The sequence below is a fragment of the Canis lupus genome, chromosome 3, assembly GCF_048164855.1.
Source record: "Canis lupus baileyi chromosome 3, mCanLup2.hap1, whole genome shotgun sequence".
Taxonomy (NCBI): Eukaryota; Metazoa; Chordata; class Mammalia; order Carnivora; family Canidae; genus Canis; species Canis lupus.
In genome coordinates, this window is record NC_132840.1 from 13443399 (window position 1) to 13458611 (window position 15213).

The 15213-nt window shown below is 62.1% G+C and overlaps 2 protein-coding genes across 2 annotated transcripts; one reads left to right on the plus strand and one right to left on the minus strand.

Annotated features, from left to right (window-relative positions):
* Positions 1-648: 648 nt before the first annotated feature.
* Positions 649-5391, minus strand: LOC140629068 (chymotrypsinogen 2-like). The gene is made up of 7 exons (XM_072818463.1): positions 5231-5391; positions 3262-3365; positions 3079-3158; positions 2897-2975; positions 2480-2660; positions 1281-1414; positions 649-868 (listed from the first exon to the last, which is right to left on the minus strand). Exons 1-7 carry the CDS (start codon positions 5283-5285, stop codon positions 707-709), a joined length of 795 nt encoding a protein of 264 aa, XP_072674564.1. The 5' UTR covers positions 5286-5391; the 3' UTR covers positions 649-706.
* A 6364-nt stretch (positions 5392-11755) lies between these two features.
* LOC140629091 (chymotrypsinogen 2) lies at positions 11756-15201 on the plus strand. Its single transcript, XM_072818514.1, has 7 exons — positions 11756-11914; positions 12912-13015; positions 13119-13198; positions 13505-13583; positions 13897-14077; positions 14154-14287; positions 14958-15201. Exons 1-7 carry the CDS (start codon positions 11863-11865, stop codon positions 15117-15119), a joined length of 792 nt encoding a protein of 263 aa, XP_072674615.1. The 5' UTR covers positions 11756-11862; the 3' UTR covers positions 15120-15201.
* The last annotated feature ends 12 nt before the right edge of the window (positions 15202-15213 follow it).

The following is a 15213-nucleotide window of genomic DNA, read 5'->3' on the forward strand; positions in this document are numbered from 1 at the left end:
AAAATTAAGCTGCTGCCATTGTGCAAACCCCAGGAAAAGCAACGAGGCTCAGGCAGGTGGGCTCGCCTCACAAAAATAGGGGCCCGTCCCGACGCCTCCTAAGGAAGGAAGCTGGCTCCCACCTACAGCCTGGCCAACAGCGCTGAACCCCTACATTTAACTGCTGAGGCCCAGAAATGCAGAGGACACGGAGGGAACTGAGAGGACAGAGGGGCCCGGCGCTGGTGCTGGCCTGGAGCCTCCTGGAGCTACAGAGGCTCACTGCCCTGTGGGGGCGCTGGGACCCCAGCAAGGACCGACAAAGGACACTGGAAGGGAGGGAGAGGGAGGACCTGCGGTGCAGGAGCACATGGTGCCAGGAGTAGGTTTCATGGGCACGCTGTCTGGGTCCCTGAAGCTCACCCTCTAGGGCTATGGACTCCATAGCCTGGCCAGGACAGCTCCCTTCCAGAAAGCTCCTTGGGTAAAGCTGGGTCCAGTAGGTAGAAGTAAGGTTCTACCTTAGTTGGTGGAGTCCCAAGCCAGGAGGATGGGAAATGCGTACAGCTTCCCTAAGAAGTCAGGAATGTTAACAGGGGGCTGACAAGGTCACCCCAGGGGGACAGCCCCATGTCTCCTGGGCCACACAGATACAGGCATACTCAGTGCTTCCCTTTATATGCCTTTATTGGAAACACTTAGGGTTTGGGTAGTGGGAACCAAGAGCTCAGTTGGCAGCAAGTATTTCCTGAACCCAAGGAATGAGCTCAGTGACACGGGAGTACACAGCAGGAACAGAGGTGGAGCAGGTGCCGCTGCCCCAGGACACGATGCCCACCAGGGTCCAGGCTCCATCCTTCTGGCAGACCAGGGGGCCACCAGAGTCACCCTGCAGGAAGAGAAGGGACTCGTTTCCAAGGCCGAAGCGGGGTGCCAGGACCCTGGTGTGCCCCGACCTGCCCCAGCCCAGGTTCTGTGCAGGGAAATGACCAGCGTAGTGTGGGCACGGGGAGCGGGCAGGAGCCCCCAGCTGTGGCCCCATGGCAGCCCCAGCTGTCACCTGCTCCCGGAGGGCCTGGGGCAGCGGGCTAACCCCTGACCGGGCCGGCGTCTGCACATCGGGCTGGACACATTGAGCTCAGGGGGGCTGGCGGGAGGACGCCATCGCCCCCGGGAGCCCCGCACCAGCTGGGCCAGGGGGAGCAGGTGCCGCAGAGAGGAGCCGCCCTCCCGACCCGAGCAGGGCCTGGGCAGGGCAGGGTAGGGCAGGGCGACGGCGGGGAGGGCAGAGCCGGGCCTACCATGCAGGAGGAGACGCCGCTGGCACCGGCGCAAATCATCACGTCGGTGATCTTGCTGCCCCAGAACTTCTTGCACTCGGCGTTGGACAGGAGGGGCAGGGCCGCCTGCTGCAGCTTGTCGGGCGTCTTGTTGGCTGCGGGGACACAGCCGGCCGGGGGGATCAGGACCCCCCGCCCCGGGGTGGCAGGGACCAGCGGCCGCCTGGAGACCCCGCCTCCCCTGCCTGGTCCTAGTCCTTGGCCATTGCCCCGGCCCCGGGACCGGGACCGGAGCTGCCGACCTCCCCTGAGACGAACAGCGCCTGCGGCCCCGGTGCTCGGATGGCGCCCCGGACTCTGGGCGCCCGGCTCCCGCGGGGTAGCTGAGACCACCCCCCCCTCCCCCCGGCCCTGGGAGACGCTGGGGGGCGCTGTCTCCCAGGGAAGGGGGCTGACACCCTCGGCCTGGGGACACCGCGGGGGCCCGCCGCTCTGGGGGGGCACAGGAGGGAGCCCCCTCCCCTGGCCGCTCCTGTCCTGTTAAAGGGCCAGCAGGGGAGCTGGGGCCTGGGCAGGAGCAGCGAGGACCACGTTGCAGGGGGAGTGCGGGCGGGGAGCAGCCGGGGACCGAGGGGGGCCCCCACCCCCTGCACCCGGACGCCTGAGCGGCTCAACACGGCCACTGTCCTCGGGTGTGGGGAGCAGTCGGGCCGGGGATGGGGCGACGGGCCCCGGTGCAAGGCGGCGGGGGCGAGGCTTGCTGGTCCTTGGCTGTTTCTCGGCCAGTTCGTCTTCCAGCAGAGTATTTATGCTGATCTTTTAAAAAGATTTTATCTATTTGTTAGAGAGAGAGAGAGAGAGAAAGAGAGAGAAAGAGAACGAGGGGTGGGAAGCAGCAGAGGCAGAGGAGAAGCAGAGTCTCCTGTGAGCAGGGAACCTGAGGCGGGACTCGATCCCAGGACTTGGGATCATGACCTGAGCCAAAGGCAGATGCTGAACTGATTGGGCCACCCAGGCATCCCTCAGCTCATCTCTATTCATGTTCGGTAGGTTTTTCATTAAGAGAGTTTTAAATAAACAGAAAGATTTATGGCCGCGCTGCATTTTGGAAAAAAAAGAAAAAGGGAAAAGCCACTTGGGTGCCCCCTGGAGACTTCCTGCTGCTCAGGCGGCCCCAAGGCCAGACGCGTGCCCTGGGAGGACATGCCAGGTGGCCTCACCGTTGTACTTGGTCCGCCCCCAGCCGGTGGTGACGCACATCAAACCCGGGGGGAAGTCGTCGGTCGCCTGGGGCAGGCACACGGGGGACACGGTCTCGGAGAAGCGGGCGGGCGTGGCCAGCTTCAGCAGGGTGATGTCGTTGCGGACCGTGAACATGTTGAACTTGGGGTTCTTGAACACCTGTGCGCGGAGCCAGAACAACCGCGTTAGGCCCTCGGATTCGCCGGCAATCTGAGGGCTGCAAGGAGGCAAGTTCTTTTTCCGGTGCCCCCGTGGGGACACGGACCCACAGGGGCCCGGAAAGAGAAGTCGAGGCCCACCCCGGCCACCCCGGGCGCTGCGTCTCAAGCAGCCGAGGGGCTGTCCTTCCCGCCCCTGCCCCCGCGCCTCGGCCAGGCGGCGGGGCTCGGACGCACCTCGGCGATCTTCAGGACCTGGATGTTCTCTTCACTTGAGCTCTGGTCAAACTCCCCGGCCACGACCAGGTGAGAGGTCCTGGGGGAGTCACGTGGAGGTTAAGGCCTGGGGGTGGCTCCTGCTCCCTCCTCACCCCCCAAATGTAGCCAGAAGCAGAGCCCTGAGCCTGCCCGGGCCTCACCTGACCCCGCAGTGGGCGGCCGTGACCACCCAGTCCTCGCTGATGAGGGAGCCCCCGCAGAAGTGGAAGCCGGTGCTGTCCTGGAGGAAGATGCAGAGGGTCAGGCCCAGCTGGACACCAGCGGCCCCCAGCCCGGCTCGTACCCCAGTGTGTCCCCCACTCACGTACAGACTACCCCCTCACCTGCAGCGACACCTGCCAGGGCCAGGAGCCCGGGACGGCGTCTTCCCCATTGACGATCCTGGACAGGCCGTTCAGGACAGGTTCGATGGCGGGGACCCCGCAGTCTGAGGGGGGCGGGCAGCAGGGGGCAGGGAAGAAGGCTGAGGCCCAGGGCCACTCTGCAGAATTCCTGGCTTCTTCCAGGCCAGGGCAGGACCCCACACCGCCCTCCTACCGCCCCCAGGCAACTTGGGCTGCGCTCCTCAGCCCGCAGGCACGAGGAGCCCCACGTACACCTGCTAACCCGGTCGTGCCGCCAAGGCCGCGGAGGACGGGGGGCCGGGCTGCTCCCACCCGAAGCCTTCGACGAAGGAGCAGAAAACAGGCTGAGAAATCAGCCCGCGGGGCTGGACTCCCAGGCCCAGCCTTCTTGCTGTAAGGCCCCAGGGGGTCACTGAAATCTCCACTGCTCACCCTCCTCAGTAAACTGGGGAGCAAACAGGACTCACCTCACAGGTCAGAGCTCGCCTGTCGGATGGGGGGAGTGGCATGAACACCGCTAGCCCCAGTGCACGGGGGCCTAGAACCTGGATGCTCTGCTCAGGCGGGGTAGCCAGTGGTACGTCCCAGCCTGCCGTGCCCACACTGAATTTCCTCCTCCAGAGAGTTCAGGAACTATTCTCGTATAAAGGTTCAGTGTCTTAATTAGCTAATAAAACAGGACTTGGATTCCGCACCACGGAGAAAACAGAAAACAAGGGCTTGAATTGTCACAGACGGTGAGAAAAGATGGGTGTACTTAATCTGTCTGTGAGGCATTCGCTGTGCCAGCACCTGGGGAAATCTCAGCACCTGTGCAAGCAAAGTTAGGGTCTCGCAGCCCCGAGCACCAGGCAGCCCTCCTCGAGGTGACACAGGCCAGCACCTGCCCCACTGTCCCTGCATAACCCAACGCAGAGCATTATTGCCAAAACGTAGGTCATCGTACTAATCACTTTCTTTGTAACACTAAAAACATTTGAACTAAACCAGGACGTATTTACGCAGCTGACTACGGTGATTACAGTGAATGGGTCTCTGTACCAACAGGGATAAATCTAAAACGTTACACCTGAATGGGTGGGAAAAGCCCCCCCTTTTTGTTTCTGTGTTTAAGTAAACTGTCCTTGTGGGGCTCGAACTCTCCACCTTGAGTTCAAGAGTCGCATGCTCTACCGACTGTGCCGGCCCAGGTGCCCCAGGCACATTTTAAAATTGATGTAGAGTATAATGCTGTTTGTGGAAGTTTGTACACATTCCATACAGTGTTTATGGATTTATAAATATGTAGTAAATTGGTAAAACCCGCACAGAAATGAGGCACAGCAAGCTTGGCATCGGGCTTACCTTCCACCAGGGGAGGAGGGGGAGGGTGGCTTTAGCTGAATCTATTTTATGTTTTAAAAAAAGAAATACCTGAAGCCAGTCTGCTAAAAAGTAATATTTGCAAAACCCTGATGTAAGTACATGGTTGTCATATTATTTTCTGAATTTTTTTTTCTCTTTCTTCTCCTTTTTAAATGGAAAATAAAGGACTTCACAAGTGCCTGGCACAATAAATAAAAACCCGAGGAGGGGGGCTGAGAGTCTCCTGCGACACACCCCTACTCTGCTTGCAGCACCCCGCCTGAGCCGCTCCAGAGGCCGCAGAACTCGGTGCGGCCCAGACTGGTCTCGGGCAGCCCCCTGGCTGGGGTGTACGTGCTCAGAGAACCCCGAAGGACCTCTGTGCTCCCTGCAGCCTCAGCGTGCCAGTCTGGGCAGAGGCCCCAGGTGCAGGGAAAGGCTCACCAAACTCCCTCTTGGCTGGGCCCCAGGGCTCACTGCGGACAGAGTCCCCGGGCTCCTTCGGTGGCCTGGCTGCAGGGCCGCTGAGGACTGGGGACCTCTGTCTCAACCCGCTCCAGGCCTGGCAGGCCAACCCTGGGATCCCCGGGGTCCCGACACTCACGACTGGAGGCGGCCCCCACAAGGGCGAAGCAGGAGAGAAGCCACAGAAAGGCCATGTTGCTGCGGTCAGGAAGGCGTGAGGTGACCACTGCAGGGGTCCTCCTTTTAAGTCCCCTGGGCCACCCCAAGCCCTGCCCAGCCCCTTTGGCCCTGCCTAGCTGGAGAAGCCTGAGAGCCACCCTCCCCATTTTCCGAGGACCTTGAGCGATAAGTGGGGGTCAAGCCCCTCTCACAGGCTGGCCTGGCTCTCGTCCCGGGATGCCCCAGCCCCTGAGAAAAGGGCAGCTGCTCTGATGCCATGTCACCCCTAAGACTTGGCAATACCTGGCATCCCGAAGGCTCTGTGGGCAGCGTCAGCATCCCGGCCGGGAGCCTGGGCCCTGCAGAGCCCAGTCTGGGCGGCCTTTAGCCAGTCCCAGGGGCAGGGACCCGGCGCTGCCAGGGAGGAATCCCAGCTCCTAACCAGAGGCAATCCCACCTGGGGACGCCTCCAGGACAGTGACCATACGCTGCAGGTTCTCAGTAAAGAGTATTTTCAACCCAATATCACCTACAAGTAAAGTAGCCTACACATGCCCTGGGTTACCCAGAGGGTCACCTTCAAACCACCTCAGCCAAGCAGCTTCTGAGCGTAGGTCAGGCTGCGTCAAGGTCAGGGCGTCACCCCCATGGAGGCCACCAGCAGGTTCTAGGTGGACAGACAGGCTGACAGGCTGTTGCGCATCGAGCTCTGGGCTCTGAATCTCTTTCTGTGGTAACTCACAGTTTGAGCCACTGTAGATAGCTCCGTGTCCTATAAAATGGAGTGTTGATTCCACACCATTAAACGACACACAAGGAAACAGAACAGAAACGATGTTGATGGTCCCAGAACAATGAGAGAAGGAAGGTGTACATAATAGGGGGGTGACGCATTTGCCGCAAGTAGGGGCCGAATGAGCTCTTAGCAGCAGCCCCTGGTGTAGGCGCTGGATGCTCACATGCACACAGCACAGGGCACCCCTGTCCTCATGAGGCCGAGAGCCTAGGGACAGAGACAGACACCAGAGGGACAGGAATGTGATGTCGTAAGCCCCATAGTCCAGGCAGGAAAAGGAGAGTGCTGCTGTTCTGGAAGGTGCTCTGGGCCTCAACCCTGAGCCGGTTTGTAGAGGAAGGTGGGCTGGGAAGGAGGCCAGGGCACCCCGGGAGCAGCTGGCCAGTGAGCGGCACAGGGTCACTGCCCCTGACTGGAACTGCATCGGCCTGGAGGTTTGGTCGTGGTCTGTAGAAGCGCTGCGTGCTTCCCGGGGTGGGGTGGGGGGCAGGGGCTCTGCCCAGGGGGTGGGGGGGCGGGCTCCCGGAGGGCCCCCAACGGTGGGGCAGGGCTGAGGCAGCCGCGTTTCCAGGGTCGCAGGGAGCCAGCGGCTGGGTGCTGAGCGCTAACTGGGTCTGAGCTTTCTGATCCCTCTGGCTGTGTCCCCCACACCCGGGGCCAGCTGGGGGCCAGGCCTGGGCGTGAGGGTGAGCAGTCCGCAGTGAGCCCACACTTCCGCTGCAGGCCAGGGTCATTCACATTCGCTCGGCTTCTCTTCTTTTTTTCCTTCCCTTATTCCAAGCAGGGAGCCAAGCCAGTTGGATTTTCCTTGCCTCAAGGACTTTCCAGAACAGACAACGGCGCCCGAGGCCCTGGCTCTCCGGTCTGCTCGGAAACTCAGCCCCGGCCCACTGGCGTGTAGGGGGAATCCGGCCTCAGATGCTTCTGGAAGGGGAGGGAGGGCTCCCCCAGTCCCGGAGGTGAAGGCGGGGTGTGCGTCTCTGCGGGGGGCGCGGGGGGGCTCGGACTTTGACAGAGAGCCAGGCCCTGGGGCGAGCGAGGGGTCTGTCGGCGACAGCGCCAGCCGCGCCTGCCCGCCCGCAGCCAGTCCTCATTCTCGGCCACACCCGGGGCTCCCCGGGGTGAGGGGGCCGGGAGCAGGGCCCTGGCGGGGGGGACAGAAGCCCGGGACTGCTCTGGCTTGGCCCCCGGAGGCGCCCGCCGGCAGCCCGAGCCCATCGCGGCTCCGGCCTGACACACGGGCCACGCGCCCGGAGGGGCGCTCGAAGCCACGGGCGGCGGCGACGCAGGACTCAGACGTTGCTCGGGCTGCCCCGTGTGGCTTTCGAGGTGCCAGCGTCACCGGCACCGTGTGGCCTCTCGCTTGGCCACACGCGCAGGGGCCCCTGGGAAGGCCAGACATGGATCCGGCTCCCCTGCCTCGGCGGGCCTCAGGTGCTCGGCGGCCTGAAGGCCCAGAGGCTGGTCCTGGCCGGCGACGCCACTAGGAGTCCAGCCGCCGTTGCACAGGCCGGCCGCCGCCTCGCCGGCAGCAGAAAGCGGCCGTCAATTGTGAGACAGTTCCCACTTTCAAAGATATTAAAACGTAAAAACATCTTGTCTGAGAGATGATCACATATGTTCAGGGCAGCGGGGCGGCTCACGGGTTAGGCATCTGCCTTCGGTTCAGGTCATGGGCCCAGGGGCCTGGGCCCCAGCATCGTGTGGGCTCAGCTTGCTGAGGGGCTTGCGCCTGGACCCCCCGGGTTCCTGATGACGCTGGGAGCCTCTTAAGAAACTGGGTGCCTCAGCTTTGGCTCACGGTGTGGTCCCAGGGTCGAGTCCCGGTGTGGTCCCAGGGTCGAGTCCTGCATCGGGCTCCCTGCAGGGAGCCTGCTCCTCCCTCTGCCTGTGTCTCTGCCTCTGTCTCTGTGTCTCTTATGAATAAACAAAATCTTAAAAAAAAAATTGTCCTCCTAAATCTGCAGAGTCCCTCTAATAGAAAAACCTTTTTTTTTTTTTTCTAATAGAAAAATCTTAAAACTGACATTTCTTGCATGCCCATGTGTAGAGCTGAGAGTCACCTTACTACAAGGAGCAAAAGGAGGGGACGCCTGGGCGGCTCAGCAGTTGAGTGTCTGCCTTTGGCTCAGCCTGCTTCTCCCTCTGCCTCTGTCTGCCTCTCTCTGTGTCTCTCATGAATAATAAATAAAATCTTAAAAAAAAAAAGGAGCAAAAAGAGGAGTGGGCTGGGGAAGGAGCGAGCAGCAGCCCAAATGGCCCAGTGAGGGAACGGTATGTAAATTTTGGGGTGCTTATGATGTGCAGCACCGCTCCTAATACAGCCGAGAACACAAGTGAATCACAAAACCATTGGGCTGAGTGAAAGAACCCAGATACAAAGACAACGTACAGTATGGTTCCATTTATAGAAATTTCTAGAACAGGCAAAACTTATGGTGAAAGTAATAGGAACAGTGGTTGCTGGTTACTCCAGAGAAGGGGGAACTGGAAAGGGACATCGGGAAATTTCTGGGGTGACGGCATCTTGTTTCTTGGTTGTGGTGTTGCTACACTCTGGTGTGCGTGTGTATGTACATATGTAAACTCATCCCTCTGTTCACTTAAGATCTGCGTGTCTCATACGTAAATTATACTTCAATATATCTTATTTTTAATAAAAAAGAGAGTTGGGATTTGACCTCCTGAAAGACAGGTCTTGGAGAAGAGGGGCCCCTCTACCTACGGAAACTAACATCGAGGTCCCGCGCTGAGCAACGCCGCAGGCTGAGTCCCCAGCGCGAAGGAAGCCCGCGCAGGGCACGGCAGGGCCCGGTCCCCCACGGCGACGCCCGCCCAGAGCCAGAGCCGGGCGCTCCCTCGCGCTCGCTGCAGGCCCGGGCTGTCCCCATGCCCATGCTGGGGTTCCCAGCGCGCACGTGGACCGGGTCGCCCCGAGCAAATCGCACTAAGCCACAGCTTTTCCAGGAAGAGCGTCCGCACTGCCCGCTGAACACGGTTCGCGCTGCCGACGTGCAAGCAGGCGCCCGGGGCTGGGGCGCTGGGGAGCCCGGGGCTGGGGCGCTCGGGGAGCCCGGGGCTGGGGCGCTCGGGGAGCCCGGGGCTGGGGCGCTCGGGGAGCCCGGGGCTGGGGCGCGCTGGGGAGCCCGGGGCTGGGGCGCTCGGGAGCCCGGGGCTGGGGCGCTCGGGGAGCCTGGGGCTGGGGCGCGCTGGGGAGCCCGGGGCTGGGGCGCTGGGGAGCCCGGGGCTGGGGCGCGCTGGGGAGCCCGGGGCTGGGGCGCTCGGGGAGCCCGGGGCTGGGGCGCTCGGGGAGCCCGGGGCTGGGGCGCGCTGGGGAGCCCGGGGCTGGGGCGCTGGGGAGCCCGGGGCTGGGGCGCTCGGGGAGCCCGGGGCTGGGGCGCGCTGGGGAGCCCGGGGCTGGGGCGCTGGGGAGCCCGGGGCTGGGGCGCTCGGGGAGCCCGGGGCTGGGGCGCGCTGGGGAGCCCGGGGCTGGGGCGCGCTGGGGAGCCCGGGGCTGGGGCGCTGGGGAGCCCGGGGCTGGGGCGCGCTGGGGAGCCCGGGGCTGGGGCGCTGGGGAGCCCGGGGCTGGGGCGCGCTGGGGAGCCCGGGGCTGGGGCGCTCGGGGAGCCCGGGGCTGGGGCGCTCGGGGAGCCCGGGGCTGGGGCGCGCTGGGGAGCCCGGGGCTGGGGCGCTCGGGGAGCCCGGGGCTGGGGCGCTCGGGGAGCCCGGGGCTGGGGCGCGCTGGGGAGCCCGGGGCTGGGGCGCGCTGGGGAGCCCGGGGCTGGGGCGCTGGGGAGCCCGGCGGGGCCCCGGCCAGGGCGCGTCGGAAACGCCAGCGAGAAGCGGAAGCCGGGACATACCCGCGGCCGTCGGCTTGGCTGGAGGAACCACGGGGTCCGGAGGTGCGCGCTCATCCTAACCGCAGTGGGTGCACGAGCGGCCCTCCCCGCCCCCACCTCAGCTGCGCGCGTCTCCAGACCTCCCAGACCGCGGCCGGGGCGCGGGGGGCGCGGGGGGCGCGGGGGCGCGGGGGGGGACGGGACGGGGGGTGCGGGCGGGTCCCCCGCGCGACGTCCGCCGCCGGCCCCGCCCCCGCCCCGTGGGCCCCGCGTGCCGTGCGGCCCGGGCCCCTGACCGCCGGGTTCCCTCCGCGGCCGCACGGGTGGGAGGACCGCGTCAGGCCGCCCCGCCGCGTGTCCCGGGGCCCTGGAGGCTCGTCGGTGCCGACCCGGCGGGCGCCCCCAGGCCCGGGCCCGCCCTGCTCGGGCTCGTGCCTGCGCCTCGACGGCCTCCGAGCTGCGCTTGGCGCACCCCGCCGGCCCCCCTGACTTAGCAACGCTGAGGATAACTCCTTAGCTGGTAGGAATGGACATTTTACTTTTTTTTTTTTTTATTTGCTCTTTTAAAAAAAAAATTCTTTTTTTTAATTTACTTTTACTTTTTTTTTTTTTTTTCTTAATTTACTCCCTCTCCTTTCCCCGTGTAAGCTTCCTAAAAGAAGGAGAAATTTGGGTTGCTTTTCCTTTGCTCCACTGCACTATGGGCCTAGTAAGCTGGGCTCAAAAGGATAAAGGGGCTTGCATAGGTAGCCTGGTCTCGCTGAGGGCCGCCTCTGCCCCCTGTTCTGTGCCCCGCTTTTCTATCTGAGAGTGTGGCCATCCCTCACCGTCATCAGACTGTCTTCTAGAATGTGAGAAAGGCATCAGTAGGAAATTCAGGAAGGAGTACAGAGGATCAACCAGCATGGATCGTGTGAGGCCTGGTCCTAGCTCAGATGGGTCATGCGCCGCGTAATGTGGGATCCATACCACAAGCATCCTCATTTCACATACTTAGAAACAAAACCAAAGAGGCCCCGTAACCTGCCCAAGTCCACACAGCCGTTTTGTGCTGAGACCTGTACCGCAGAGCATGCCACTGTCATCAGTGCGATGGAAACTAAAAGCAGCTGTGAGATAATCATTTTCCTTGTGTGTTTTGTGGGGCTCACACTGTACCTGGCAGGCTCACCCTCAAATTTCTCCTTCCCCAGTTTCCCAAGTGTTGAGAAAGGGCCCCACTGCTTGCCCTGTCGCCCAAGCCAGAAGCAGGCTCCCTGCCCACCCCCACCCCCTACTCCCCATTTCCTGTCTGATCCAGCCTCCCCTGGGCTCTCAGTGGGGCCATGGCTCCAGGTTGCCACATGCTCGATTCCAGGGGTCCATGGCACCCGTGAAACCCAGCCTCCTGTGAACAGGCAGCAGGAAGCTTGCCCCTATGAGCCATGCTGCACATTAGCCCAGGTGATGGCCCCAGATATTTCAGGGAACCTTCATGGAAGCTTCTTGGCCATCCCCAGGACCAGGAGGGGCATCCTCAGCCCCCTGGCCACCCGCACCTGGGTCTTCACACCTCCTGCCTCCTTGACCCCACTGCCCAGGGGTTTTGAATAACTAACAGGCCAACTAAACTTCCTGCCCAAGGTCCTCCAGCCCATGGGAGAATCGGCTGGGCCTCAAACCCTGCCCAGGCCTGGCTGCCGTCGAGAGTTCCTTCCTGGAAGACGAAGCCCAAGTTTTCTGAGCCCTTCCCTGTGGCTGTGGGTCAAGGGCCACTTTGTTTGGCCCTGCCTTTGCCCTTGACCCAGACCTAAGCTCAACCATGGGCCACAGCTGTTGCTGTCCCAGGCCTGATGCCAGCCCTGCTCTGGCACATCCTACCTACTCGGGCACATGCCCAGGAAAGGGATTGTCACCTCAAGGTTTGCTGATAACAGCTTGTTGGATATAATGGGGAGCTCCCCAGGCAGGCGCCCCACACCTCCCTGACCACGTACCATGGCTTTCCTCTGGCTCCTCTCCTGCTTCGCCCTCCTGGGCACAGCCTTCGGTGAGTTTGGGGCAAGCAGAGGCCAGGAAGGATGTCTCTGCTCCCCGTCAGCCCCTGAGGCCAGAAAGGCAACAGGGTCCCTGCTCCCCGTGCAGCTGCACACCGTGGTGTGAGCCTGAGTGGGTCTCTCTCTCCACCTGAGCCTCAACAGCTGGGAGGATTGGACTGGACTAGCCAGCAGGAAGCACCCAGGAGGAGGTGGGCCTTCCTGCGACTGACCCAAGAGGCCTCATACCCTGTGCAAGGGACAGGGAAGACAAATCCAGTGGGGGCGAAGAGTCTCAGAACAGCTAGGGGCTCCCAAATGGGTGCAGAGGGTAAGCAGGTGGGCAGGTGTAGCTTGGCCACCACCAGCGCTTTGGAGCCCTTGAACCTGGCACTTTTAAACTTGTGTTCACTGAGCACTTACTATGTGCCAGGGACAGAGCAAGTTCCTGCTTTTCCTGCTTAGTCTTCTTGCATCTTTTTTTTTTTTAAGGATTTATTTATTTGAAAAAAAAAAAAGGATTTATTTATTTGAGAGAGAGAGAAAAAAAAATGAGTAGGAGAGGGGCAGGAGGAGAGGAGAGAAGCAGACTACCTGTTGAGCCCAGAGCTCAGTGCAGGGGTGGAGTGCCGATCTCACAACCCTGAGATCATGACCTGAGCCTGAAATCAAGAGTCGGATGCTCAACAGACTGAGCCACCCAGACGCCCCGTCTTCTCGCATCCTTATCCCAACTTTGGGAGGTTAGGCAGCAGCTGTATGATCCCCTCTGCGCAGAGGGGGGAATGATGAGAATGCTCAGCCAGGCGGCACGGGGCTGGGTTTCAGACCCCCAGAGCCCTGCCTCCAGCCCATGCTGGGGCCCTGCCACCACCTCTCAGCCCACCTGTTGGGCTTGTCTGGGCTGAAGCACAAGTCAGACTGAATTTCCCTGGGGTTCCTGGGAGAGTAGGACCTGGGCAGGGAGCCCGCGGCCCCCACCCTCCACCCCTTACCTCACACCCCCTCCAGGCTGCGGGGTCCCCGCCATCCAGCCGGTGTTAAGTGGCCTGTCCAGGATCGTCAATGGGGAAGACGCTGTCCCGGGCTCCTGGCCCTGGCAGGTGTCCCTGCAGGTGAGGGGGTTTTCTGTATGTGAGTGGGGGACACAGTGGGGTACAAGTAAGGCTGGGGGCTGCTGGTGTCCAGGTAGGCCTGACCCTCCCCATCTTCCTCCAGGACAGCACCGGCTTCCACTTCTGCGGGGGGTCCCTCATCAGCGAGGACTGGGTGGTCACTGCTGCCCACTGCGGGGTCAGGTGAGGCCCAGGGTCCCCAGGAAATCCCTTGGTAGCGGGGAGACTCAGAACTGAGGGCTGGACCTAGGACATCCTTGTTCCTCACTTTCCTTCTTTCGGAATGTGTAGAAAACCCTGCTGGTCTCCCAAAGTCACCAGGAGGGAAACACCTGGTGGGCTGTAGGTGCAGTTGTTTCGGGGGCGATGATTGATATTTTGAGCTCCCATCTCTGAGCACGTGCACAAAGGGACAGACATATACCCTGCACCCCAGCAGGCCCCACCGCCTCACAGCAGGAACCCCCTCCCTTCTCTGGCCCTCTCCAGAACCACCCACCAGGTTGTAGCCGGGGAGTTCGACCAGGGCTCAGATGCTGAGAGCATCCAGGTGCTGAAGATTGCCAAGGTATGGTGGCCCTGGGGTGACCCCAGCACAGCAGGCCCTCGGGAGTGCACAGCCCGGGCTGAGGCCTGAACACCCCCAGCTGCTCCCGACTGCCCCGGCACCCCATTGGGACGGGGCGGAGCAGAAGGCAGCGTGTCCAAAGTCCACATCTTGGTCCCAGCCCTGACCTCTGGCTCTTGGGGCCGCAGGAGGTGATCTGGGGTAGCCTGGCGCCTGGTCCACGCCCCCCCCCGCCTCCTCCCAGCCCCCCATCGCCGCAGCTGTCCACCCCACCCCACAGGTTTTCTTTTTTTTTTTTTTTTTTTCCCCACAGGTTTTCAAGAACCCCAAGTTCAACATGTTCACCATCAACAACGACATCACCCTGCTGAAGCTGGCCACACCCGCCCGCTTCTCCAAGACCGTGTCCGCCGTGTGCCTGCCCCAGGCGACCGATGACTTCCCTGCTGGGACCCTGTGTGTCACCACGGGCTGGGGCCTGACCAAACACACCAGTGAGTGACCTCCAGCTGGGGGTGGGGGGATGGAGAGCGGGGCTCTGCCTGCTGACCACCCACCCTGCCCTTCCAGATGCCAACACCCCCGACAAGCTACAGCAGGCGGCCCTGCCCCTCCTGTCCAACGCCGAGTGCAAGAAGTTCTGGGGCAGCAAGATCACCGATCTTATGGTCTGTGCGGGTGCCAGTGGCGTCTCCTCCTGCATGGTATGGCCTCCCAGACTCACCTGGCACCCCCTTCCCTCTTCCCTCCCAGCCTGGGGTGGGTTCAAGCGAAAGCCCAGGCCAGGGGTCTTGGCTGGAGAGAGGAGATGGAGTAACACACAGGCCTCTTTGGAGGGCCGGACACTCTCTCCTTGGAATTCATGCTTGACCAGTTGCAAACACGGTTAGCTCTCCCGGCCGATCACCAACGACCTCAACGGACGGGTGCCCGAGCAGGGGGCTCTGGTCTTGAAACCCACCACACTGCAAAATTCCATTGAAATCAGGGACTGAGCAAATGGCACCCCTGGAGCAGAGCAGTACGCAGCCTGGGTAGTGGAGTGTGGTGCCCAGGTGTCCGCAGATGGGGTCAGACAGCCCTTCTCCCTCACCACGGCTCCACGGCCAGGCTGGCACCAGCCAGGCTTCCTTCCTGTCAATCAAACCAGCTTTATCAGGCCTCTATTATAGGGCCCAGGCGATGGCCCAGACGCGCAAGGGCATAAACCACAGAAGTTGCTGCTCGGTCATTCTTTCATCCCCCTCCAATACTGGTGTGCTGGGTGTCTACTGGCTGTCAGGCTCTGGACTGGGCTCTGGAATAAGGTCCAGGGGCCCCTAGGGCCAGGCCACCTGGGCTGCTGGATCTAAGCCTCCTCCCCTCTCCCTGCAGGGTGACTCTGGTGGCCCCCTGGTCTGCCAGAAGGATGGAGCCTGGACTCTGGTGGGCATCGTGTCCTGGGGCAGCGGTACCTGCTCCACCTCCACTCCTGGCGTGTACGCCCGTGTCACCAAGCTCATACCCTGGGTACAGCAGATCCTACAAGCCAACTGAGTCCCCCACCCCCACCCTGACCTCTCTGCAGACCCTGCTTCCACAAAGTCTCCATAAAGCAATAAAAGACACATTGATGATGTCTCCTGTGTTG

What these genes read in the sequence shown, in the direction of transcription:
- LOC140629068 (XM_072818463.1), bottom strand. Translation starts at nt 5,285, where the DNA reads ATGGCCTTTCTGTGGCTTCTCTCCTGCTTCGCCCTTGTGGGGGCCGCC. An exon ending in TGTGGGGGCCGCCTCCAGTC is followed by an intron (nt 3,366 to 5,230) that starts GTGAGTGTCGGG and finishes CGCCCCCCTCAG; the next exon opens with ACTGCGGGGTCCCCGCCATC. An exon ending in GCGGCGTCTCCTCCTGCATG is followed by an intron (nt 869 to 1,280) that starts GTAGGCCCGGCT and finishes CTCTTCCTGCAG; the next exon opens with GGTGACTCTGGTGGCCCCCT.
- LOC140629091 (XM_072818514.1), top strand. Translation starts at nt 11,863, where the DNA reads ATGGCTTTCCTCTGGCTCCTCTCCTGCTTCGCCCTCCTGGGCACAGCC. An exon ending in CCTGGCAGGTGTCCCTGCAG is followed by an intron (nt 13,016 to 13,118) that starts GTGAGGGGGTTT and finishes ATCTTCCTCCAG; the next exon opens with GACAGCACCGGCTTCCACTT. An exon ending in GGGCCTGACCAAACACACCA is followed by an intron (nt 14,078 to 14,153) that starts GTGAGTGACCTC and finishes CTGCCCTTCCAG; the next exon opens with ATGCCAACACCCCCGACAAG.